The following is a 27,607-nucleotide window of genomic DNA, read 5'->3' on the forward strand; positions in this document are numbered from 1 at the left end:
AAGCCCCGACTTCCTCCGATTATTAGAACGGGAGTAAAATGGATTTTTCGTTTTTCAAAATGGCCGCCAATATGGCCACCTTGTCCCTTCCGAGTTCTAGAGTTGGCTGTATTTGCCCGAATCCTAGCGTTCTTGGGCTCGTTGAATTCGTCTCGACGAGAGCTAACAGCTTTATCTACTAAAAAATTTTTACAACTACCCACGATTTATGGGGTTGAAAAAACCTGGTTTTTTAATAGAAAATTCTTTATAAAATTAGAAATACACCATAAAAAATTCTACAAAAAATTTAAAAGCTTAAACTAAATATTTACAATATGTTGGAGTTGATTCCGGAGAGATCAGACCGGGGGTTACGTCCCCACGCGCACCCCCTAAAATTTTAAAAATTTGTATCTCCGAAACTATTTGGTCGAAAAATCTGAAATTTAGTATGCAGCTAGAGAATATTAAACACTATTAGATAAACAAAAAATTTGGGAGTGTCGTCGCTTTGGTTTTTCCGAAAAATAATTTTGAATTTTGAAAATTCACGAAATTCCCGATATCTCCAGAACCACTCACCTGATCTTAATGTTTGATACGTCGTTTTGCTGGGCTTGCCGAGATGCGTCGAATGACGTATCGCAGTTAGGTGTAGCCCCTCCGGATCACGAAACACGTGGACACGTGGTTTTCAGTTTTCGTTAAATAACTCTGTGAATTTTCCGCAGGAAAATTCCAAGTGGTATATCAAAATGTCGGGCTCATTAAGCTCCGTTGAATGACATAAGAAAAAACATATGTCGTCGATTTCGTTTTCGCAGCGTTTCAAGTTTTTTGTTAAATTTTTAAAATTTTTACAGTTTTTCACTCTTTTCACTAGTGAAAAGTCCATATCTTGGAAAACAAAATACACCACAGTGTAAAGCGAATAATTCCGCAACTTTTGATGTATAATTTATCTAAGTACACTCACTTTTTACCACTTTTTAGAATTTTTAAAAATTATTTCTGCACGGAGGAACAGCGAAAACGACCGTTCTCGGTGACTGTATCGAGAGGGCTCCTAAGCTCTAAACTTAGGATACAATAGATGTATACGATTTTATTTTTGTTACCCACACATTAGGAAATTCTAAACATTTTTTTAATATCATATTAAAAATTAACTGTTCCAGCGGGGATCGAACCTGCATCTCCGACTGACCGATATGATATAAAATCATCATTTCAAAAATTTCGATCTAGCGGGTACATCGTTCCATAGCTTAATTGGCTAGAGCACCGACACGGTCAGTCGGAGATGTAGGTTCGATCCCCGCTGGAACGGTCGATTTTTGATATGATTTAAAAAAAAGCTACAATAGATTCCAAATTGACTCAGCAATGGGATCTGTTAATTAGTTGTAATAAATAGTTGCCAGCGATGTGCCTTTGAGTTTTAAAGTTCCATACCAACTTCAATCCTGTTCATGATTAGTTTTATGTGATGTCATGCCAAGATATTTTTTGATCAACTAAGACTCTTACGTATTTTTTGTGATGGTCTTTTTTATATTTACACATAAACAGTTTATATATAACAAATAATTTTATTTCATTTATTCTTAAGTTGACAAAAAAGGAAAAAAGATCTTTTTTTATTTTATCAAGTCAATAATAAAAGAAAAACCTTACATATCTACTAAATAAACTATATGGTAGCAACCAAAATGTAAAAATAAAATATGTAAGATAAAGTGTGCTTTTATTGTCGTTTATGATAAAGAGTTCTCTCCTTTAAAGTTCAAGATAAATACATTTTTTTATTTTTCAGCAAAATCTCCCCGTAAAAAGAAGCCCCCAAAACGTCCTGGAAATTCACCAGGAAGTTCAGGCAATCCAAGCAGTTCACCCAGTGGATCTAGCAAACCAAGTGGCCCCAGTAGCCCAGGAAGTTCTCCCGGAAATTCGGGCGAACCAAGCAGTCCGGGCAGTTCTCCTGGTGAATCTAACAACCCAAATGGCCCGAGTAATCCAGGAAGTTCCACCGGAAATTCGGGCAACCCAAGTGGCTCCGGCAGTTCACCCGGTGAATCTATCAATCCAAGTGCTCCTAGTAGCCCAGGAAGTTCTCCCGGAAATTCAGGCAACCCAAGCGGTCCAGGCAGTTCACCTGGTGAATCTAGCAATCCAAGTGGCCCAAGCAGCCCAGGAAGTTCTCCTGGAAATTCGGGCAACCCAAGCAGTCCAGGCAGTTCACCCGACGAATCTAGCAACCCAAATGGCTCGAGCAATCCAGGAAGTTCCACCGAAAATTCGGGCAACCAAAGTGGTCCCGGCAGTTCTCCCAGTGAATCTAGCAATCCGAGTAGCCCGGGTAACCAAGGCAGTTCTCCCGATGAATCTAACAACCCAAGTGGCCTTAGTAACCCAGGAAGTTCTCCCGGAAATTCGGGCAATCCAAGCGGGCCCGGTAGTTCATCTGGTGGACCCAGCAACCCAAGTGGCCCCAGCAACCCAGGAAGTTCTCCCGGCAATTCGGGCAACCCAAACAGTTCTGGTAGCTCTCCCGGTGGATCCAACAATCCAAGTGGCGCCAGTAACCCAGGAAGTACTCCCGGAAATTCGGGCAACCCAAGCAGTCCCGGTAGTTTACCTGGTGGACCTAACAATCCAAGTGGCCCCAGTAACCCAGGAAGTTCCCCCGGAAATTCGGGAAATCCAAGCAGTCCCGGTAGTTCACCTGGTGGATCCAGCAACCCAAGTGGCCCCAGTAACCCAGGAAGTTCTCCCGGAAATTCAGGCAACCCAAACAGTCCTGGCAGTTCTCCTGGTAGTTCCAGCAATCCAAGTGGCCCTAGTAGCCCAGGAAGTACTCCCGGAAATTCGGGCAACCCAAGCAGTCCTGGTAGTTCACCCGGTGGACCTAACAACCCAAGTCGCCCCAGTAACCCAGGAAGTTCTCCCGGGAATTCTGGCAACCCAAGCAGTCCCGGCAATTCTCCCAGTGGTTCCAGCAACCCAGGTATTTATATATATTATTATAAAATTTATTTATATTATGAAAGTTTTTGCACCTATGCGTTGTCTTCTGACACATTTATATCTCTTCCCGCGTGACGTCAGAACTAGCAGTTTGTAATAATTCAGTGACAATAATTCAATTCAACTTGCTGTGTGGTTACGGCAGTAAAGAATATAACCATGTGTTGCCCATAGTCACCACACCGGGCAGACGGGTTAGTGACCGCTGTGCTGGCTTTGTCGTACTAAAGACGCTGCTACCCGTCTTCGGCCTGTGTATTTCAAAGTCAGATGGTTATCCCGACATCGGTCAGCTTTATAAGTTCCAAGGTGGTTAGTAGAACCTTAGTCGCCTCTTATGACACCCACGGGAAGAGGAGAGGTGACTGTATTCCTTACTGCCGTAACCACACAGCTTATCAGCTTGTTGTTGTCTAACTTAGAACTTATAAATTCCACAAGTTTATTAACATTTTCCGTGACTAAAACCGCATTGATTTACCGATAAGTTTTTTTGTTCTTGTATATACGTTTATTTTTTTTTTTATTTAAACAAAATAAAATGTGGTGGCGGTCATAAGTGATGCGTTTGGGACTATGGTAATAGATGAAACTTTAGTTTTAATAAGGACATGGTCAATGCATGTCTGCTGAACACTGCATATAACTAACATATGCGCTGGAAGGAAGGCCGTGCGAAGTAGCTAAGGTCAGATTTTGTTCCCCTTCAAACTTGGTTTTATCAGAATTAGACGCTATATTCATATCACCTATAACAAAGATGTACTTAAAGAAGACGCCAATTGTAAAGATTTATCCAACTACATGAGAAGCAGTTCTACTTTGGTGTAAGAGGGCGATCTGTATAAAGCAAATATGGCAGCATGTATTCCTATGGTGGCTAGTAAGCAATTATATTCATGAAACACTGGTTCAATTATAGTTAGGTTAATAGTATATTTATAGTAGATAACTACTCCGTCATTTTGTAAGGGTTTTAGTTTTGTTGCTGAGTAAGAATAGCCTGGTAGGTAGGTTTGGGAATACAGTTGAGCTTTTGAGCCACAGTTCATATATTATCAGATTTTAGTTTAAGTCGTTAGAGTAAAACTACGTACGTTACGTACGTTAGAGTAAAACTACATATATTTTGTGTCAATATAAGTAGGTAGTCAAACGAAGAAGTAATAATAATTTGACATTCCTCAAGCGCAGCGATTTGTGAGTGAGATAATTTAAATACAATATTGTATTATATTGTCAACTATCATTCATTATACATCTATTTTTAAACTTAAATATGATTCTGAATGTTTTATATATGTATGTAACTATATACTTTTATCATAGTAAAAGATTCTACGTAATATCGATCTTAACTCGCCTTCTTATCGGATGAAAATAATATTTCATTAAATAAAACATATTTCTGAACCAATAAGGTGATCATAAAATTTATTGTTGTAAAAAATAATAAAAATAATTCATTGTTAAAATTCTACTGACTAGCTTACGAAATAAACGAAATTAGAATCGAAACACAAAAGTGTTATTTGAAAAAATACGTATATGTGTGTTTATTTTATAAAAAGTGAATGTTTAATTATAACTACATTTTTTTTATTTTTAGAGAGAGATGAAGACGAAGATGACGAATCTACAAGCACAACGGGAACCATTGTCATCGGTATTTATATGATTAAAATACTAATTGGAAAAAGAGTAACAAAACCTTAACCACGTTTTTTAGTAAATTTGTTTTATATAACATGGTTAATGTAAATAATACGTAGAATCATTTTAAGGAGTACTTGTCCATTAACATATGCAAAAATTAGTACAATAATATCCTACATCTGATTATATAATTTATAATTGTAAACTTGACAAAAAAAGTTATGTGTATATTGTATTCATCTATTTTAGCTAACCACGAAGGTCCAGGAACGAGTGAAGTGGATGCAGGAGCTAGTGGTGAGTATATTGATCACTATTTGTAGCTGTGTGTAAAACCATAATTTTTTTACGTATACATTTGTAATTTATATTAACATGACTTGTATATATTTAAAAGCGGAAGGTAATGGAAACGGAACAAGCAAAGCGCAAACCAAAGCTAGTGGTAAGTCAATTTTCGTTACTGACTTTCAAATTTAAAGTCAACTGTATCAGTGTCTTAATAATAGTACTTATTCTCTTTTATGTAATAGCAAAAACTGGAGGCAATGGAACAAGTATTGCACAGACAAGCGGCACAGGTGAGCTACATATAACATGTTTGTCAAAACTTTTAAGTAAGCAATGACAATTTTAATATCGTATCCATTATGTTTAACAAAGTTCTAAAAAAGGAGGAGTTCCTCAATTCGATTGTATTTTCTTAATGTATGTTACCTCAGAACTTTTTTTTGACTGGACAGACCGATTTCGATGATTTTTGATTTTTGGTTCGAAAGGTGGTGCGTGTCATATGGTCCCATTTAAATTTAATTGAGATCGAGTACTCTACTACTAAAGTACTAAAGTACTTCTAAGTACTTTACTTGACTTTTTTTGTCGACTTACGTTATATTTATTATACCTCATAACTTTTCACTGGGTGTTCCAATTTTGATTATTCTTATTTTAATCGAAAGCTGATGCTTGTCTTGTGGTTTTATTTTAGTTTGATGACACATTTTTAATTTAATCTTAGATAACGCGTATTTACTTGCCTACTTTTTTTTCTACCTACGTTGTATTATTGTAAAACAAATTATGAGCAAAAGCAAAGAAATAAAATATATTAAAGAAGTAATAATGAAAACATTGTAAGTATACTTAAGACTATTTTGAAAAATGTATTCGATATCTTAAAAGATTATAAAAACTGATTTGTGATTAATAGCTCCTTTTAAGCACATAAGTGTGCGCTGTGTTTGGAATTACGCCTCCCCATTATATTATTGTATTTAAAGAATCTTGAACTAGTTTAGTTTTAACTAGTTAAGTTTGAACAAAGCCGAGGATTTCATAGGAAGGTAATGTTTACCGAGACACTATGGTTTAATATTCCTTAAATATTGTAACTAAGTTAAGGTTACTGCATAACACTGGGTACAACATTACTTAAGTTTGTTATGTACCTAATGTTTAGATGTTTACACTTTTTAATTGATTTACACTACATCTGGCTTTAATATCATCACAGCTGCATGTTTTCAGGATGTTAAGTAGCAAATTTTTACATTCATGCTTATTTATAATGTAAATGCTGTTGTGTAGTTACGGCGTTAAAGAATATGGCTACCGTGGTGTCATAAGAGGTGACTAAGGGATAACACAGTTTTACTACCACCTTGGAACTTATAAAGCCAACCGATAGCGGGATAACCATCAAACTGCAGGTTGGCTTGAAATACACAGGCCGAAGACGGGCAGCAGCATCTACGTTGCGACAAAGCCAGCCCTGCGGTCACCAACCCGTCTGCCCAGCGTGGTGATTATGGGCAACACACATGAGTTCACGCCATTCTTGGCGCGAACTTATGGAGACCTATGTCCAGCAGTGCCCTGCGATAAGCTGAAGTGTGTTTGTGTGTGTGTGTGTCCGTGTATAATGTAAATATTCATTATTTTATTCACCTTATTGTAAAGTTGATAAGTCTTGAACACGGAATATTCTAGCAAGAAAAATTGACATAGTCATATCAATAGGAACAACAATGCGTTTGCGTGTATGTGTTGTGCTTAGTTTACCGACCTAATCTATAATAATATTATAACGCTAAAGAGTTTGTTTGTTTGTTTGTTTGAACGAGCTAATCTCAGTAATTACTGGCCCAATTCGAAAAATTCTTTGGATAGCCTATTTATCGAGTATAGCTATAGACTAATTTTTTCAAATAAAGGCGTTTAAACCGCTAATTCTAAAAATCGAACATAACATGTACAGTTTCCTGACTGAAATAAAAATACAAAAAGTGTAAAGATCAGCATTAGGGAATAGATAAAATATTACATTTAGTACACCGCGTTGGCGCAACGGTCACAGCCATAGATTTTTTTTTATATAAGTAGTATACATCCACGGGATTTTGAACCCATGTCCTTTTTTATTTCTAAAACATGCTATTTTTTTAAATTTTTTTTTTTTTTTTTTTTTTAATTTATTTATCAAATAAACAATATTGTACATATTTAATATAAATAGCATTAAAAACCACGCAGGTTTATGACAATGCTATTTAGTAACTAATGAACTAAATATATATATAAAATAATTACATAATTATCCACCCTCCTATTAGAAGCAAGCTGGCAAACTCAAATAAAAAGATGCACACAAAGTAGGTCTTACTCAGCAACATCATTGTACAGCCGTGGATTATACCTGTTGCGCTAGCGGTTGCGGGTTCGATCCCTGCACATGATAAACATTTGTATTGGCCATACAGGTGTTTGCTAGTCTGGATGTTCGTGCAGTCCTAATGAGTCTCTCCACCGTGCCTCGGAGAGCACGTTAAGCCGTTGGTCCCAGTTGTTATCATATACACCTGATAGCGATCGTTACTCATAGTAGGGAATATATCCACCAACCCGCATTGGAGCAGCGTGGTGGATTAAGCTCTGATCCTACACCTACATGGGGAAAGAGTCCTATGCCCAGTAGTGGGATATTACAGGCTGTTAATAATAAAAATAATAATAACATTTAGTAGACATGTTAGCGTTTTCGAGTTCGAGGAACTACATTTCAGTAACAGCCTTAAAATTTGAATATAATAGATTCCAAATTGACTCAGCAATAAAATCTGTAGATTAGTTGTAAAATATAATTGCTAGCGATCTGTCTTTAAGTTTTAGAATTTCATACCAACTTCAATCCTGTTCATGATTAGTTTTATGTGATGTCATGCAAAGATATTTTTTGAGCAAATCCGACACTTTACGTATTTTTTGTGATGGTCTTTTTTATATTTACATATAAACAGTTTATATATAACAAATAATTTTATTTCATTTATTCTTAAGTTGACAAAAAAGGAAGAACGTTTTTTATTTTATCAAGTCAATAATAAAAAAAAAAACCTTACTTATCTACTAAATAAACTATATGGCAGCAACCATAATGTAAAAATAAAATATGTAGATAAAGTGTGCTTTTATTGTCGTTTATGATAAAAGAGTTCTCTCCTTTAAAGTTCTAGATAAATATTTTTTTTATTTTTCAGCAAAATCTCCCCGTAAAAAGAAGCCCCCAAAACGTCCTGGAAATTCACCAGGAAGTTCAGGCAATCCAAGCAGTTCACCCAATGGATCTAGCAACCCAAGTGGCCCCAGTAGCCCAGGAAGTTCTCCCGGAAATTCGGGCAACCCAAGCGGTCCAGGCAGTTCACCTAGTGAATCTAGCAACCCAAGTGGCCCGAGTAATCCAGGAAGTTCTACTGGAAATGCGGGCAACCCAAGCGGTCCAGGCAGTTCACCCGATGAATCTAGCAACCCAGGCGGCTCCAGTAACCCAGGAAGTTCTCCCGGAAATTCTGGCAACCCAATCGGTCCAGGCAGTTCACCCGATGAATCTAGCAACCCAAGCGACTCCAGTAACCCAGGAAGTGCTCCCGAAAATTCGGGCAACCCAAGCGGTCCAGGCAGTTCACCCGATGAATCTAGCAACCCAAGCGGCTCCACTAACCCAGGAAGTTCTCCCGAAAATTCGGGCAACGCAAGTGGTCCCGGCAGTTCACCCGGTGAATCTGGCAATCCGAGTGGCCCGGATAACCCAGGCAGTTCACCCGATGAATCTAGCAACACAAGCGGTTCCAGTAATCCAGGAAGTTCTCCCGAAAATTCAGGCAACCCAAGCGGTCCAGGCAGTTCACCCGATGAGTCTGGCAATCCGAGTGGCCCGGATAACCCAGGCAGTTCACCCGATGAATCTAGCAACCCAAGCGGCTCCAGTAACCCAGGAAGTCCCGAAAATTCAGGCAACCCAAGTGGTCCCGGCAGTTCACCCGGTGAATCTGGCAATCCGAGTGGCCCGGATAACCCAGGCAGTTATCCCGGTGAATCTAGCAACCCAAGTGGCCCGAATAATCCAGAAAGTTCTACCGGAAATTCAGGCAACCCAAGTGGCTCCGGCAGTTCACCTGGTGAATCTAGCAATCCGAGTGGCCCGGATAACCCAGGTAGTAGCAGCTCTGGAAGTTCTCCAAGTACACCTGGCGGCTCAGCTAGCAAACCTGCGGAATGCAAACCTATTATTATATACAGATATCCAAGACATAGACATCATAGACACAAGGAGCGTTATGTTTTGGTACCAGAAATAACAATTACGGGTACAGGTAAATCACAAATTTCTTTTTTTTTTATTTTATCCTCCAGTGACGATATATAGTGCGTAGTATGAAAAAATATGAAGAGTGAAATCTTGTGAAACAATGAAACAGCAGTGTCACTGAAAGTGTCGGTTTACAGGGTTTTTAGCTGTAGTAAGATGTAGGTATAATAGTATACCAGCAATTATTCACTTTAGAGTTGCTTTTAATTAATTACAATTTTATTAGCTTAGTAGTACATTTTAATTTGTAAATATGGTGGTAATCTTTATTGTGGATTGAATTCCAGTCGCCTGTCAAAATGACACGTACACTCTTTTACTGTCACCAAAAGATTAGTGTTTGAAAAAAGTGTTGCGTTATTCATTATTCCTAATATAATTAATATTTGTATTATTTTTGTTACGAATAGGTGTAGAAAATAAATATCGATCTAGACCGAAGCTGTGTCCGTGCCCAGTATCAAGTAAGTAGTCAAAGGCCACCTCTTTTTAAAGAATAGTAACAACAGATCTGTAAATTTGCCGCTAATTCACATGTTAATTTTATAATATACATTATTTTATGTACCTATTTATTATATTTATTATGTTTTATCGAGTAACTTGAAATCCCTACTAATATTATAAATGTAAATGTAAGTTTGTTTGGTACGCTTTCACGCGAAAACTACTTAACCGATCATCATGAAACTTTGTAAACATATTCTTGGAGGTATAAGAAGTAACATAGGATACTTTATATTAACAAAAAAATTAAATGCAAGCGAAGCCGCGGGTAAAAGCTAGTTATATATAAGGATATATTTTTGTTGTGTCGTGAAAGATTTAATTTATCTAATAATATTTACGATACACTTATTTGTAATATATTTTTGTGTTCTCTTTGCAGGTAAGAAATCTTAATATCAGCCCGATAGAGCAAGTTATTAGACGATAACGAAACTGAAGAACGACCATTGAGCGAGAACAACTGACTGACGTATCTAACATACAATATAAATATATATACCAGTAATTGAAATGTAATATTTTATTTCCAAAATATATAGAGCAAGTACAAAAGTAGTTTGCATTTTCATTTCTAATAAATACTTTTTCATATGCTTAAGAAGAAATCAGTTTGTGTGAACTACGTCTATTCACTGGGCTATATCTTAAAATTTAACTTCTTTCGTTATATGAATTTTGTACGATTCTTGTTAGATTATTGTATAAAATTGGTTGCTTAAATTGGCCTAGCTAAATTAACGTAATCGTTACCAGAATAAATAAATATCTTAAGAATTGAATTACAATGCAGTACATTTATTGTCTACGCTTCTATATATTCAACGTTGATTTCGCATGGAATTGGGAAAAAAGACTGACCGAACTTTTAATTTCATAATGAAACTATTAACCTGGTAAGAGGTTAGATCTGGTAAATCACTTTTTAATTGAGGTTGCAATTTTTGTAACTATGTATGAATACTTAAGATTAACGCAATAAGCTGAGCAGAGATTTTGTTTTAAATAATAATTAACGGACTGTTAAATAATTTTGTGTTGTACAATAATGCCAGACACTATATGAAAAAATAATTGGAAATAAGACGATTATTAAGGTGAGGTTACCTTCATTGGCCTTAGTCCGTCTATTGCAGACGATTTAGACAATGTCAGACAGACATTGTGTCACCTAGGACACTCCTCAAGAAAACGCAGAGTTGCCTAAGCTCGGCGCCACCCTCTCGACCTCAGTGGCTAGGCCCTCAGGAACAACGAGTAGATACGTGTAGAGCCAGTTCGGCTGCAGAAGTCTTTCGCATTTTAGAGCTATGCTACGAATGCTTGACGGAGACCCCATTCCAGGTTTCAAGTGAAGTTATCCTTCTCCAGGATCCTGATGATTTTGAGCCAGCTTTATCCCTCCCACGTGAAGAAAGGAGGTGGTGCTATTCCACTCGGCCGACACACACGGTACAGGGGAGGTTAATGCAGAAAGAAAATAAAAAAGAAATAAGTAGTAGTAGTGTGCTTTATTTATTTATTTACTACATAATTTTTTGCAATGCTTTGATAACAATGATGGCGTTAACATAAAATTATTATTAATATAAAAATGAATGAAATAATGGGCTACATAAATATTACATCATCATTATTACAGCCTATACAGTCCACTGCTGGACATAGGCCTCCACAAGTTGACGTCAAAAATAACGTGAACTCGTGTGTTTTGCCCATAGTCACCACGCTGGGCAGGCGGGTTGGTGACCGCAGTACTGGCTTTATCGCACCGAAGACGCTGCTGCCCCTCTTCGGGCTGTGTATTTCAAAGCCAGCAGTTGGATGGTTATCCCGCCATCGGTCGGCTTCTTAAGTTCCAAGGTGGTTGTGGAACCTTGTTATCCCTTAGTCGCCTCTTACGACACCCACGGGAAGAGAGGGGGTGGCTAAATTCTTTAGTGCCGTAGCCACACAGCACATTATATTACATACATAATAATTAATACTACATAATTTATTCGATACACTTTTATTATGAAAATCATACAAAAATTAATCAATAGTTAAGGATGATAGATCATGATCAATAATTGTTTACTCCTACTTTACTTCTTCTAATCATAAATTATTTGTTAAGAGATAGAGAGAAGATATATCAACCAATGCAAGTGCCTAGTCATAGAAACCGTTGAAAAGCATACTTATCTTGGATTGGTGGTGGACTGTTATTTTAATTGGAAACCTCATATAAGTACTATATGTGACAAACTCAGAGCCTTATTGGCTAATGTAGTTATAATTAAGAAGAAAATACCATTTAAAATTCTAATTATGCTTTACAATGCTTTGGCTGATTCGATCATAAGCTACGGTATCACGACCTATGGTAGAACCTTTAAAACTTATCTTAACACTGTACAAAGTTTACTAGTAAGAATCCTAAAACAAATCGTAACTCCTAAAATAAAAGAACAATATAAAAATGATGACAATAAACTTTTAAAGCACTGCAGCGTGTTACCGGTTGAATATAAATTTCAATATAACATATTAAAAGAAAACTTTTTTTAATATGGACATACAGCACAAAATTCACCATGAAATTAATACACGACAAATAACAAAACAAAAACTTATAACAACAACTGTAACAAATAACGTATATGGTGAAAGGACCACCGAATATTTGACTCCTCGCTTGTTGAATGGATTAGATGTGGCATTTAAGAAAATAATCACTACAAAAAATTTAAGAAATGAATTGAAGTCATATTATCTGAACATCCTGTAACTGTTTGTAACAAACCGGTATTGCGTCTCGATCGCCTTCCCCGCGTACGCATTTACACCTAATTAAAAGATACCTACTTACTTTAATTTGTAGAACTAGCCTCCTTATTTTTAATTGCCTAAATGAACTGTATTCAAACTTAACACTCCGGACAAATCTCTGCGATTTTTGGAGTATATTACTGTAATTTTTTTTCATGTAAAATGAGTTTAAATATTTAAAAAAAAAGAGCCACTTTCCAAAGTGAGTTTTCTGGATATTTTTCTCTATAGAATTTCCATACCGAATCAGTGGTAGCGTCATGTACGCTGCAACTAATTAATATAAGCAAGTAGTATAATAATTTGTAAAATAACAATTCATAATTGTGTTTGATTCCAAAAAAGAACCGACTTCAATTACATTGACCAGTAATAACAACGTTGCTATACGACAAAATATTCAAGTAAATAGACATTAGTAAAGATAACTCGAAAATACTCAGCAGATCTCTATCAATTAAATGGGACCACATCATCTTTCGATTCGGGAAAATCATCAAAATCGGTCACAGAGTTGGTTACCCAGACAAAGGTGAAAAGTTCTGCGCTAACATACATAAAAAAATACAGTTGAATTGACAGCCTCTTCTTTTTTTTAAATCGGTTAAAAATGCTTTGAAACCTCAAGTACGTATAAAATAAGTTTGATTTGACTTAATTATATATTTATTAGGGATTGTACACACCACAGCCAAAGTTATTAAAAAACAAGAACGAAATATAATCATAAAAACCAATTACGAGCATCCATCCGCTTAAAATTAAATCAACAAACGTGAAAATCAAAAAATGAAAAACAAAACAAAAAACGATAAAAACGAACAAAAAATGAACTTATTTACATATTTAATTAATAAATACCCCTAGGAAGTACAAATTACAAACAATCAACGGATTTGGTAGGTAATATAACCTATAAATATAATAACAATAATAGTAAAGATTATATAAATATTTATGAAATATATACAAATGATATATATTTTAGTTGTTATTTTGAATACTGTTTTAAAGAACTGTCGTTGAATTTAATTTTTAAATATAGTTTTGGAACCATTGAAAATATCTACCTCTTGAAATTTCAAATTGTAGGTGTTAGGCAATCTTGTAAGTGTGAAATTCTGTACATAGTGGTGGATTTTTTACCAAACGCAGTAAATCTTTGAAGCAAAACATGGTCCTCAAAACAAATCAACAAAGGTTCCGTATCATTTACTGTACTATCTATTATAACCTAATAAATTATGAGTATATTTAAGTCTTATCACTTGGTCATTTGGGCATCAACTATTGGTTATATCTATATAAATGAAAATGAATTGCTAAACGCATAACTCGAGAATGGCTCGACTAATTCGGTTAATTTATTTTTTTATATGTTCCTTAAGGCCCACGGAAGGTTTTATTACTTTAAAAAAATAAAAAAATTTTTTTTTTTAAGTTTTACTATTAACTTTTGACAGAACGAAGTCCGTCTGGGCAGCTAATCTTCTTACATAAATGAAAATGAACGTCGCTAAGCGCATAACTAGAGAATGACTCGACCAGTTCGGCTATTTTTTTTGTATGTTTTTTTTTGTATGTAATTTTTTGCTGGGCTAAGGCCCACGGAAAAAAATTACTATCAACTTTTGACAGAACGAAGTCTGTCCGGGCAGCTAGTCTAAAATAAAACACGTTGTTGCTTTAAAATTATTGCAAACATACGTTTTTTTTTTTTGTATATATTCACGAGTATATTATAGATATAATTAAATATTTAAACTATATTTTTTACTATAGTTTTTATTTGCATTGACTTTAGGTTCTACAATTTAATAATTAAACTGCTCATCATAAAATTGTCAACGGCCACGAAAAGATAATTTGGTTGCTTTAAGACCTAAATTGTTAATGAAGTCATAAATATAAAAATAAAACCCGACTCCTATAATTCATATACATTATTAAAGACAATAGTTACGTTCATCTATAAATTTAATATCAGCAAAGCAAATAAAAAAGAAGTTACAGTTTATTTTACAAGCATGCCATTATTTCTAATTATTTGCATGATGTATCATACCAATAGTATTACAAAGTAGCAGGCGTACCCGATATAATGTTTTATACATAAATGATAACGTCTTAAATAACAAAATTGAATATAAATTACAGGACAATTGTTTTAAGCGTGCGCGTGCGTCACGAAATTTTTCGCAAACCTCAGTCTGCAAACCTCAAATTCGGATTTAGCACCCCAAAATACACATAGAATGAAAGAAATCAGAACTACCCCAAAACTTTCCAAGTAGCGGCCCTTTAGAGTACAAATTGACTGAGTAAGTGGTGGCGTAGGTTTTACGAGAACGAGTATATAAACATAACACAAAAATGACAGATTGTAATAATAATAATTAATATAACAGAGTATTAACTTTTTAATTATATTCTTCCGACTATCAAATTATCGGTAATTTGTTTGATTAACAATGATAAATGAAGAATTTGGTCAATCAGTAACAGTTTCCTGTATTATTAACGAATTAAGTTCTGTTAAAACCTCTAAAATTTGGGCACCCTATTCTATTATTCAAAAATAATTTAAATTTAACTACAAACAAAACGTACTTATACGATTGTCAGACAGTGAATTTCACAAAGCATCATTATCCGTTTTAATTGGAAAACTCATTATAAATAGAGTAGTTCTCAAAACCTTTTTTAAATTAATAGGGTTGAGTTAAACTTACAATATTTATACCAAAACTGTTTCTTTTTAATACTTTATAAATATGTATGCGTATTCATACGTTAATTCAGTTTTTAGACAAGTAACTTTATATATTAATTACTCTTATTCTTGTAATTTTCTTAATAAAAAGGTTTTCACATAATAGTTTCGTTAATATTTTTACTAATATCTATGCATAACACAGCCTTGCCTCCCGCTCCAGATTATGATACATTACAAATATAATTATTATTACAATTAGATTAATGTTTTAATAAGAAAAAAATAAAATGTAGTAACAAATTTACATCTCAAAAGACAGTATATAAGTAGAAAGTATTTTATTACTTTAAATAAAATAAAATTAAAATTAAATATCTTATGAAAAATTGTCACGACATGCATTAATGACAATAATGACTAACGATTTTTTTTTTAATTTTATTATTAGCTGCATAAAGTTTAATTGTCTTTTGAATGCAATGAATAATAATAAATCAAATTATTACGATTTTTATGGCAAATGTAATGAAAGCGTTTATATTTAAAAGTGCAACTCATACGAGTCCATTTCATACTTCTAAATTGTATACAAGATGCAAAGGAACGTCGTCGCTGTTTGCATTTTCTTTTTACTTATCCATTCCTTATTCGAGCCATATGGTAAGTATTTAGATGGAAATTTTAATTTAATTTAATGAGATTTTATTAATACAATTATTTTAATAAAACAGTTGCAAGTCACCACCATCATCACCACCATCATGGAAAAGGTAATTGTTTTTAATTTTTATTTTATATAATTTTAATTTATTAAGGTTTATTTTGTACTGTGTGGCTACGGTACTAAAGAATATAGCCACTCCCTCTCTTCCCGTGGGTGTCGTAAGAGGCGACTAAGGGATAACACAGTTCCGCTACCACCTTGGAACTTAAAAAGCCAACCGGTGGCGGGATAGCCATCCAACTGCTGGCTTTGAAATACACAGGCCGAAGACGGGCAGCAGCGTCTTCGGTGCGATAAAGCCAGCCCTGCGGTCACCAACCCGCCTGCCCAGCGTGGTGACTATGGGCAAAACACATGAGTTCACGCTATTTTTGGCGTAAACTTGTGGAGGCCTATGTCCAGCAGTGGACTGTATAGGCTGTAATGATGAAGGTTTATTAATATTCTTTATGTGGCAAGTAAGGTGACCAAAGCTCCTGGACGAAATTAAGTGGCAAGATCGGCAACACGCAAGTGATGCTTCTGGTGTTACAGGCGTCTCTAAGCTACGGTAATCGCTTATCATCAGAAGATGAGCCGTACGCTTGTTTGCTGACCTGGTTATATAAAAGTCACAAAAGCCATATTTACTACGTTTGTAATCAATCTCGCGTGTGTCTCACATTTAGTGTGTTTGTCGTTAGTCACTTACCCCATGTCCCTTGAAATAGTGGTGAAATATTAGTAACTCAAAATAACAGACGTAAAGCGCTCTAAATATCCCATTTCACATATTAAATAGTTTCATTTGATAGGTACTCTGTATCAAGATTATATTAAATCACATTTAGAATTAAACGACAAATCAATCTACAACTTTACTGTTTTTAAGCCATAGCTTTGGCTTTATATTCTATATATGTCTTTTTGATAAAGCTAACGGTAAGAATTATCGAAACTAATTAGTAGTTTCATAGTTACATTTGCAAACAGTTCAATTTTACCCGTTTCCAGTAAGTAAAATTAAAAATAAAATCGTCTTACACAATAACTTCAAACATTATCAATTTATTAACGCGTGTAGCATTTTTTTATTTTAATGTTCAATGATTATTTTGTATTACAGTTAAGTGTCTCAAGCAATTAATTCGAGATATAGATATAATAGAATAGGTGTATATAGATTTTTCTTGCAAAACTTTCATTGACCGATTAAAAATAATAAAATACTATTAAAAAGAGTGAAATATCCAACGATATATTTTTCTTTAGTTAGAATACAATTTCACAAATAGTTATGTAATTTTATTTTTTAATATTTTCAGACAAAGAAAACGATGAGAATCAGTCACCGTCGGGTAAAGTAATAAAAGACTATTTATAAATATTTTTTTTGCTTTTTTTTTAAATTATTTAAGTCTATAATATTAATACGTGAAGCATAAATTTTGTACCCCGTCTTACGAAAACTGCGCGGACAGAGGAGTATGAAATTTTGCACACTTATAATTTATATAGAGAAGTACAGAGTGTCAATATCGCCATTTGAGTCTTGATTCTCCAACAAATGCCGAGCGTCATCCATTTCAATGCTCCCATCAGTACATCGCTATGCAGATTGCCGCTTTATTTCTTTTTTTTTTTTTTATACATTTTGCTTATTTTTCATTTTTTTTTTTTGTTTTTTAATTGTTATTGTTGATTTTATATGGGTAGTTACCTATTGTTATTGTTTTTAATTTTATTGTGTTTTATTTCGGTTGTATATTGTGTTCATTGTTTCCAATTTAGCTATTTGTCATAATATCTATTACACATACTCGTACTACCATGTATTTGACACAACACGCATAATATATTCTCTTTTGTTTATTATTATAGAAGTATAAGTCTTTGACACCAGAACCTTAATAATGTTCATATAATTTAAATGAATTATGGTCGAATTTCGACCGCTGGGCGACCACTAGTATTAATAAAAATAAAAAGTTAAATATCCAACGATCTATTTTCTTAAGGTAGAAAACAATTTGACACATAATTATATTAATTTGTTTTTTTATTATATTTTCAGACAAAGGCAGCAATATGAAGCCGTCACCTTCAAGTAAGTTAATAAAAAACTATTTTTGTTTGTTTTTTTTTTAATTACAAAATAATTTTCATGTTGTGTTATATGAATACAAATTTAAAAATAATATTCCTAGAACACTATCAATCAATATTACAAGTTCTTAAACCATTGTGACTTCACCCATCCATCTACAAAGAGCTAAAAGAACCTAAATAGCTAAATCATATTATTCGGTCTTATATTTTATTAATGAAAAAGATGTATGGATTCAGTGGCGTTGTATTTCATGTATATAACAACTTTTTTTGTATATAACAACATTATGGGTTACAATAAACTACAACATTATGGGTTATTTTCAAGACATAACTTTTTACTTATTAAAACCCTAACAGTTACATTGCGATTATATTTTCAGATCAAAGATACTCAAGTGGTATTCATTTTATTCACTCACTCACTTCAGCCTATCGCGGTCCACTGCTGGACATAGGCCTCCACAAGTTCGCGCCAAAAATGGCGCGAATTAGTGTGTTTTGCCTATAGTCACCACGCTAGGCAGGCGGGTTGGTGACCGCAAGGCTAGCTTTGTCGTACCGAAGACGCTTCTGCCCGTCTTCGGCTTGTGTATTTCAAAGCCAGCAGTTGGATGGTTATCCTGCCATCGGTCGGCTTTTTAAGTTCCAAGGTGTTAGCGGAACTGTATTATCCCTTAGTCGCCTCTTACGACATCCATAAGAAGAGAGGGGGTGGCTATATTATTTACTGCCATGGCAACACAGCAGATTTTATTATTATCTACGTACTATGTACTTAAATGTTTATAATTACAAAATATAAAAACGACCATTACTAAAACATTTTTATTGTAAAAATGTTAACATATAATATAAAACTGGTAATCTTTGATACTCCTCAAAAATGTTTTGATTGGTAATAAAAACGGTGTTTTCTTTTAAATGTTTCATTCATTTATTTGAAACTAGCGACTCGCTCAGGCTTCGCACGGTTGCAAAAACTATCAGTGTTTCTCTGCTATATATGCATGTATTATACATATAAACCTTCCCCTGGAATCACTCATTACTAAAGAAAATCGCATCAAAATCCGTTGCGTAGTTTTAAAGATCTAAGTATACAGATAGTGGAATGCGACTTTGTTTTATACTACGTAATGATTTATATTTAAAAAATAGTATGATATTTGTAATATTTATACTATCTTTATTTGTCGTGTAATTTCAGTGAGAGCAAGTAGCAATGCTATAGCTGAAAACAGGCAAATGACGGAAATCGTAATAAATGCTGAAAAACCTTCCTAAACATGGTTTCTCACCTGTAAGTTATTTGTTTATTTACGTTCATAAGTGTAAGTCTAATAGACTTATATTTTGTATCTTTTTTACAGTAATAATTTTGATACAAATATTATGGTGGTATGTAATTATTTACTACAGCTTAAAATACAAATTATATGATTTTTTAGTTCCCTCTCACGTAATGTTTTATTTAATTAAAACCATAAGCAGCAAATGTGTTTAATACATAAGAATATTTTATATGTGTTGCTATTCATTTCAGGTAGTCTAATCATCGTACGAAAGAAAATAAAGTTTGTGCAAAAATTTAAACGTTTTCTATTTATTTTTCATACCTGACCCCATAAATGCTTAAAAATAATGTTTAGATGTAACATGTCCATGGAAACTAATGAAAGAATTCTATAGGACACATTAATCACATCCGAGGAGAAGGGCCTCATTCTCAGATTTGATTAAAGTACACAACGCATATTTCATGTTTTCATATTTCCAAAACCTTCATTAAATAAATAAATAAATATGCTTACCGTACACAATCTCAACCGTCCCTAAGGCACACACACCTGTGCAACTTAACGCCTACGTTTTAGGTAGGTTACGTTTTTGTGAAAAATGTACATGTATACTATTATATAACAAAATCCCTCCCATAAATGATTTTAAAATTGTCACAAAATAAATACAAAGCCTCACCGAACTACCGAACCACCATTGAAGATTATACTCAAGACTAGCTGTGCCCGCGACTTCCTCCGCGTGCAATTTAATTAATTTACAGTGAAAATCGGTCCAGCCGTTTCAGAGATTAGCCGGAACAAATAGACAGACAGACAAAAATTATAAAAAATGTTATTTTAGTATTTTCAAAATTTAGTTAAAAGTGGTTATTTTAATATTACAAACAGACACACCAATTTAATTTATTTGTATAGATAAATTTACACATTGAAACGTCGTAATCTATATATCTATCTAGTAATAAAATTGGCTGTATTCATTTTCAATCGAACTGTAAAATAATAAATATAAGATAAAGATGTGAGGAATTAGTGGTCCTATATTTCATGCAGGGTTTTACAAATTTTACAATGAAATGTATTTTTTTAAACATTAACTACGGAGTTTCTTACCGGTTCTTTTCAAAATGTATATTCCGGATCGGTGGTAGCTTTACTTTCAACTATAAAGAAATTATTAAAAATGATATAATTAAATTTTAATTTGTAAAATGACGATTCAAATGTGAAGCCTACTTTAATACGGTAATCTTTTATTTTTATTTTTTGTACATGGATAGTTAAATAAATATTCAATTAAACAAGCATTATTAAGGGTTACTCAAAAAATATTCGTCAAATCTCGATCGAATTGAAATGAACATGACAAGCATCAGCTTTCGATTAAAAAAAATTACTACAATCAGTACAGCAAATAAAAAGTTATAAGGTAACACATAAAAATACAGTCGAATTGAAAACCTCATCCTTTTTTAAGTCGGTTAAAAAGAACCTACATTGCATTAACTCTACAAACTATATTTCTTATTTTTAATACAGCTTTGATCGTTAACAATGATGTTATAGTATTAGCAAAGATGAGAATGAATCAACAATATGTTCTTAACAAGTATGTAATATTTACTCTCACACTAGGAAAAATTAGTTAGATCAGTTAACAGCTGTTCATGTTAAGATACTATTTTGTGTCAGACCGCTGTTTTGAATTTCATCATAAGCTTAAATTATAATACATAGAATCGACCTTTAAATTAAAAAGTTCGTGCTTTCTGTCGAAAACAAAGTTGAAGAGTGAAAACGGGTTGATATTTATTTTAGAAAAATGTACTTAGCGTATAGGTAGACTACAGGTAGGTTTCTCAGTACTTTAACGCAGCGAGAGCACGAAAACCTTGATTTTCCAAGTTGAAGTACGTTTAGGTTGTGTTTTTTAGTATTAATAAAATAATAAACCTTCAAATCAGCTAATTTAGTTTTTAAGGTAAAAAAGTTTTCTTAATATGTATCCTAAGTTTAAGAGAATCATCATCATCATCACTTCAGCCTATCGCAGTCCACTGCTGGACATAGGCTTCCGCAAGTTCGAGCCAAAATGTCGTAAGCTCTTGTGTTTTGCCCATAATCACCACGCTGGGCAGGCGGGTTGGTGACCGCAGGGCAGGCTTTGTCGCACCGGAGTTGGTGTGCTGAAGTAGTTGATCAAAATATAGGTCATTACGTCTGTACCACATAGAATATACCCTAGTTATACTAGACCAAGTGAGGGTCTATAGGCCATGCTTGTCACAGTATGACCACGGTATGTACTACATAGTATATGGGCACAATATGCAGCTGTAAGCAAGCATAGCACCTGCTCCAATCCAGTGGAAGCTTCACTGGCACATTATCAAGCATGTCTGCTATGGCAAAATTGATCAGGACGGGTAGCCGTAGATCTTATAAATATATAGACAGACTTTCTTAAACTCTTTATTAAATTAAGCTATTTAAATAGATCTCCAGCCATCAGAGTCTAAATAACCCAAAACAATTTGTACGATTTTATTTTTGTGTTACTCACACATTAGGAAATTCTAAACATTTTTTAATATTATATCAAAAATCGACCGTTCCAGTGGGGATCGAACCTGCATCTCCGACTGACCGTGTCGGTGCTCTAGCCAATTAAGCTATGGAACGATGTAACGGAGTGATGTAAGTATGGAACGGTCGATTTTTGATATGATATTAAAAAATGTTTAACCCAAACAAAATTCAAAGAATATTTTGAACCTCGATAACCTACGAGTATATTACGGTAAGGAAGCTGAAATTATTTTTTTTTTTCAAAATAATAAATTCAGCCTCCAGTATATTGTTTTAAAACCATAAATTCAGCCTACGTTTGATAGTTTTGTCAACTTTCAACAAGTGTAGGCTTAATTCATGGTTGTAAAATAGTAAATTCAGTAAATTCAGCCTCCAGAGCCTACCCCAATACATATAATATAAATCAAAAGAGATATATATAAATTACAAGAATATTTTGAGCCTCAGTAACCACGGAAAGGAGGCTCAAAATACTATTTTTCAAAATAATAAATTTAGCCTCGAATGCCTTTTTTTTACGTGGAAAAAATCCATCATGGATACTCTCCGGCGCGGGGGTGCCAGAGGGTTATGTCAGAATCCTACTAACTAAAATACTACCAAGTGTGAGCAGTCGTCCTGGGTGGGGCGAGATGGGGTCGCGCTAGCATTCACCACCTCACCCCGGCGGTAGGCTCGGACGAAGCCTCCGGGCCCCGGCACAATGGTTGGGATGGCCTCACCCACAACAAGGCCACCTCTCAGACTTGTGGGGTCGTGTCGTCCAGCCGGCTGAAGTCCCCCGACTATCAGCTAGCGATCCCACTATTAAGAGGGGGGAAAGGGGGGCAAACCATCTCCTCCTTGCCTCCGCACATCTGCGCTGGAGTGGGTCAGCCGAGACGTCATTCTCTCTGACCCGCTCCGCAGCCTCCTTCTGCGTCATCACCTCTTCGCAAAGCCTCGAAAGCCTATTCTAGCCACTTCTATCGTGAAAATGAATCATATTGGTGGTTGTGAAATAGACGAACTGGCGAAGGGAGCGTGTACAAAACTGTAGTACATATAGCAACAACGCTAGTTCACTCTGAGAACATTTAGCTCTCTCTGGCGTTTAAATAAAACGACCAGTGTTTTGTGAGAAAATAGTCTTTAATGACTGATAAACAAGTTAACAAGTACCGAATACAATATTAGAATTAAGAAAATCGACACACTTAGATAGTGCAATCTTTCTGCGAACAACGCCAACTGCGTTTCATTGTATGAACTAATAATAATCAAATATACATTCAACAGAGCAAACCGAACCATGGTAGGATATCTGAAGGCTGAATTTATTAGTTTAAAAGCATAAATTCAGCCTCCAGAGCCTACATCTCTATCGTTAAAATGAATCTTATCGATGAAAGTTTCGGTAGGTTGTGTAGGCTGAAAATAAAATTCTAAAATCATAGTTTTGGCCTCCATTTCCTATTTTTAGGACTTTAAGGGCCAAAATAATGCTTTGAATTTAACGTCAAGTACGTCAGTTATAAATGAGGCATGTTAGGCTCAAAATATTCTTTAAATTTTGTCTCAGGGAAACTGAGTATTTTCGTATGATACACTATTTCATATTTATAATAACAGTAATTTAAATTTGATACGAACAAATTCAAAGAAAACATTTAAAAATAATAATAAAAAAAATTATAGTTATATTTCATTATTTAAAATTTATCGGAGAATTTCGTGTAGGAGCAATAAATTAAAAATATTGTTTTACTATCAATATAATATATTATGTGTTTTTTTTATTATCTTCGTGGGTTTTTAAACCAATTTCCAACAGCTGTCTATTCACTAACTGCTTGTCTTTTGCTGCAACTTATTTTTCAAGATGCTGAAGCAAATTGTTTTAGTATGTCTAGTGGTTCTACTTTTCCATCATACATTCGAATCAAGTGGTAAATATTAGTTTTAATACAAAAAATATTGTTTTCCACGATATTGTAGAAATTTTGATCAATTTCTGTTGTTTATTTTTCTATTTTTTATTTTCACAGTTGAGGGCTGCCATCATCGGAAAAGTAAATAATTTTATATTTGTAGCATTAATTATTTATGTCTATTTTAACAAATAGTTATTTTTTATTTATTATACTTAAAATTTTATTAATACTGTCGACTCTCGTTAATTCGAAACTCGGGGGACTCGAAAAATATTACGAAATATCGAATGTTTGAAATATCAAATAGTTCGAAGTTTTCGAGAGAAAATAAATAAAACTTCGAATTATAGTGTTGATCAATTATTTCATACAAATTTATTAACTTCTATTCTTTAACAAAGACAAAAGTCACCATTCTTTTCACCTCCCTCTACTTTTTTGGTTTAACTTTTGCTTTTCAGCAATCGTCAAGCATGTTTACTTTTTAGGACTCATAACTAACACAAGCTTTTAATCTGTATACAACGAAAGAGTAACAGTAAATGAAACATAACTAAATAAACCAATTCGTGCGGAAGTGTGTGTCAAACTACTCATAATAAATGTATGTACAAGTTTGACTTTTTTTGTCTCGAAATGTACTAAGCTTTCTGTTTCTTTTTCTCTGCAACTTTGAATTGTCGAGTGTTTGACGCCGATGACTTCGAATTAACGCGTCGTTTTGTTACGTAGCAATGGTTTTTTCGTCCGAATCACCAAGTGTATAAAAATGGATTGATTTATTTCGAAATATAAAGAGATTTTGTAGGAAACTCGTAATGACTTTGAATAATAAAGAGGTTCGAATTATTGCAGGTTTAAATTAACGAGAGACGACTGTATATTATTGTACATTTAAAGATTTATTTTATAATCAAAGTTTTAAGACATTTTTGTCGTGTTAGATAAACCTGGTCGTCCTTCTAAGACTCCGTCTCCTCGACCATCGCCGGCACAACCATCACCGGCACCACCCGCACCACCATCACAACCCGCACCACCAGCGTCATCACCAGGTAAGGTTTTAAGCCAAAAACATTAGACATTATTTCACATATTGTTTGCTTAAGTAGGACGACCCGAGCAATTGTTGCAATAAAGCTATCAATCACCTGAGCATTCTTAGACCGGCTTTTAAAGTCGTCGAAGTATGTTTTTTTTGTGATTGTGTTTATTAAATAAATAAAAAAGTGTTGTTACTAGTTTAATAAACTTATTGCACGCCTCATGAGCGAAGCGGATGAGGTTGTGCTCTACAATTGCCTTACAAAAATCAATCTCTATCGTCTAATTCAATGTAGTTTATTTATAAAACTAGAGCTGTGCCCGCAACTTCGTCCGCGTGGAATTTAACAAAAAGTAATTATTCAGTTCGCCGAGCTATAAATTAATATATGTATAAAATAAAAGTAGCCTAAGTTACTCCTTGCTACGTCAGCTATCTGCCAGTAAAAGTCCCGTCCAAATCGGTCCAGCCGTTTCAGAGATTAGCCGGAACAAACAGACAGACAAAAATTGTACAAAATGTTTTTTGGTATATGTACCGTGCATATATATGCATGCCACATGCATTTATTAAAAAGCGGTTATTTTAATATTACAAACAGACACTCGAATTTTATTAATATGTATAGATTAGCAATAATTTAAAAAAGTTCGTTATATGTTAGCAATAAAAAGATCAAAATCAATTTCATTGTAAAAAATGAGATTATGAGGCGTGCACTTTTGGATTTTCCAAACATTTTTTTTTCGAAATTTTTATGAAGATAAGGTTACAAAAGAAAATTTTAAGATATTTTTGGCCTTGTCAGATAAACCTGGTCGTCCTTCTAAAACTCCGTCTCCTCGACCACCACCGGCACAACCAGCATCGGCACCACCCGCACCACCATCACAACCCGCACCACCAGCGTCATCACCAGGTAAGGTTTTAAGCCAAAAACATTAGATATTATTTCACATATTGTTTGCTTAAGCAGGACGACCCGAGCAATTGTTGCAATAAAGCTATCAATCAGCTGATCATTTTGAGACCGGCTTTTAAAGTCGTCGAAGTATGTTTTTTTATGGTTGTGTTTAACTAAATAAATAAAAAAGGATTGTAACTGCGATGAAAATTCTTAAATGCCTAAATTAATGAAAAAAACAACACATTCATAAGAATCTGAATGTGTTATACTTTTTTTCATGCTCATCTCAGAAACGGCTTATTCCATTTAGACGCAATTTTCACTTATATATTGTGGTAAGCTACACTTAAAATTTAGTGTTTTTTTTCAAGTCGATCGCTTCATAAAGAAAAAAGTTATGCCAATTTAAAGGACACGTTGAACATATAAATACCCAGTATCTGGGTGACCGAGCTTAGCTCGGTATTTTTAGTAAATCGTGTTTTTTGGAAATAATATTTAAATTTTTTTTTTTATTATTACAGCCTATACAGTCCACTGCTGGACATAGGCCTCCACAAGTTTACGTCAAAAATAACGTGAACTCATGTGTTTTGCCCATAGTCACCACGCTGGGCAGGCGGGTTGGTGACCGCAGTACTGGCTTTGTCGCACCAAAGACGCTGCTGCCCGTCTTCGGCCTGTGTATTTCAAAGCCAGCAGTTGGATGGTTATCCCGCCATCGGTCGGCTTCTTAAGTTCCAAGATGGTTGTGGAACCTTGTTATCCCTTAGTCGCCTCTTACGACACCCACGGGAAGAGAGGGGGTGGCTAAATTCTTTAGTGCCGTAGCCACACAGCACTATTTAAATACGAATCACATTTACGAATCACATTATTGATAAAATATGAATGATATTTTTTTTCATCGTCCTCTGAGGCATTACAGCCGCGGGTGGGCCTTAGCCTGGTCCAGCAAAGCTCTCCAGTCCGATCTGTTCGAAGCTTTCCTTTCCAACTTGTTACTCCCAAGATCTTAATATCTTGTTCGACGCCGTCCCACCATCTTAACTTGGGCCTACCTCGACTTTGGTACTCTTGCCTCGTCCATTCGCAACACGTGCCCTGCCCAACGCAGGCGCCCGATCTTTATGGTCTTAATTACGTTTGGCTCATCGTACATTTGGTATAGCTCGTGGTTATAACGCGTTCGCCATCTCTCATTTTCCCTCACAGCTACGAAAATGCGTCTTAATATTTTCCGCTCAAATACCGACAAGGAATTTTCGTCTTTTTTGCTCAACACCCAACATTCGTAACCCTAGGTAAGTATGGGTCTTAATAAGGTTTTGTATAAGAGAAGATTTATGCTTCTTAAAAGAAGTTTCGAACGTAAGTATCTTAGTAGTCCGAAGTAGCACTTGTTAGCCGCCATTGTTTTTCTACTTATTTTTGAAGACACATCGTTGTTATCGGTTACTAAGGATCCCAGGTATACGAAATCATTGACGCTAGCGAAGCTTAACTCCTTGTAGTAGAGTTTGCTGGTCTTATGACTGGCTTTTAGGTACTTAGTCTTAGCCATGTTAATTTGGAAACCGGCCTCCGCAGCTGATTTATCAAGAGCAAGGTATGCACTCTCTATTGCAGGTAGAGAGAGATCTTCCTATCACATCGAGGTCATCCGCATACCCTAGAATTTAAACGG

At 34.7% G+C, this 27,607-nt stretch overlaps 1 protein-coding gene across 1 annotated transcript; it reads left to right on the forward strand.

The window, feature by feature from the left end:
* The first annotated feature begins 59 nt into the window (after positions 1 to 59).
* Positions 60 to 27,596, forward strand: LOC123655831 (collagen alpha-1(I) chain-like). The gene is made up of 10 exons (XM_045591583.1): positions 60 to 108; positions 1,799 to 2,989; positions 4,619 to 4,675; positions 4,915 to 4,962; positions 8,202 to 9,314; positions 17,376 to 17,408; positions 18,125 to 18,157; positions 24,913 to 25,023; positions 25,822 to 25,932; positions 27,550 to 27,596. The coding sequence occupies exons 1-10, from the start codon at positions 60 to 62 to the stop codon at positions 27,594 to 27,596; spliced, it is 2,793 nt and encodes a 930-aa protein (XP_045447539.1).
* Positions 27,597 to 27,607: the final 11 nt, after the last annotated feature.

This window comes from Melitaea cinxia, chromosome 8 (genome assembly GCF_905220565.1).
Source record: "Melitaea cinxia chromosome 8, ilMelCinx1.1, whole genome shotgun sequence".
Classification (NCBI taxonomy): domain Eukaryota; kingdom Metazoa; phylum Arthropoda; class Insecta; order Lepidoptera; family Nymphalidae; genus Melitaea; species Melitaea cinxia.

Bases quoted from the DNA above. Each gene is read 5' to 3' on its own strand.
- LOC123655831 (XM_045591583.1), top strand. From the start codon at position 60: ATGGCCGCCAATATGGCCACCTTGTCCCTTCCGAGTTCTAGAGTTGGC. The intron at 4,676-4,914 runs GTATTTATATGA...CATCTATTTTAG, and splicing joins AACGGGAACCATTGTCATCG to CTAACCACGAAGGTCCAGGA. The intron at 18,158-24,912 runs GTAAGTTAATAA...TTGTCGTGTTAG, and splicing joins TATGAAGCCGTCACCTTCAA to ATAAACCTGGTCGTCCTTCT.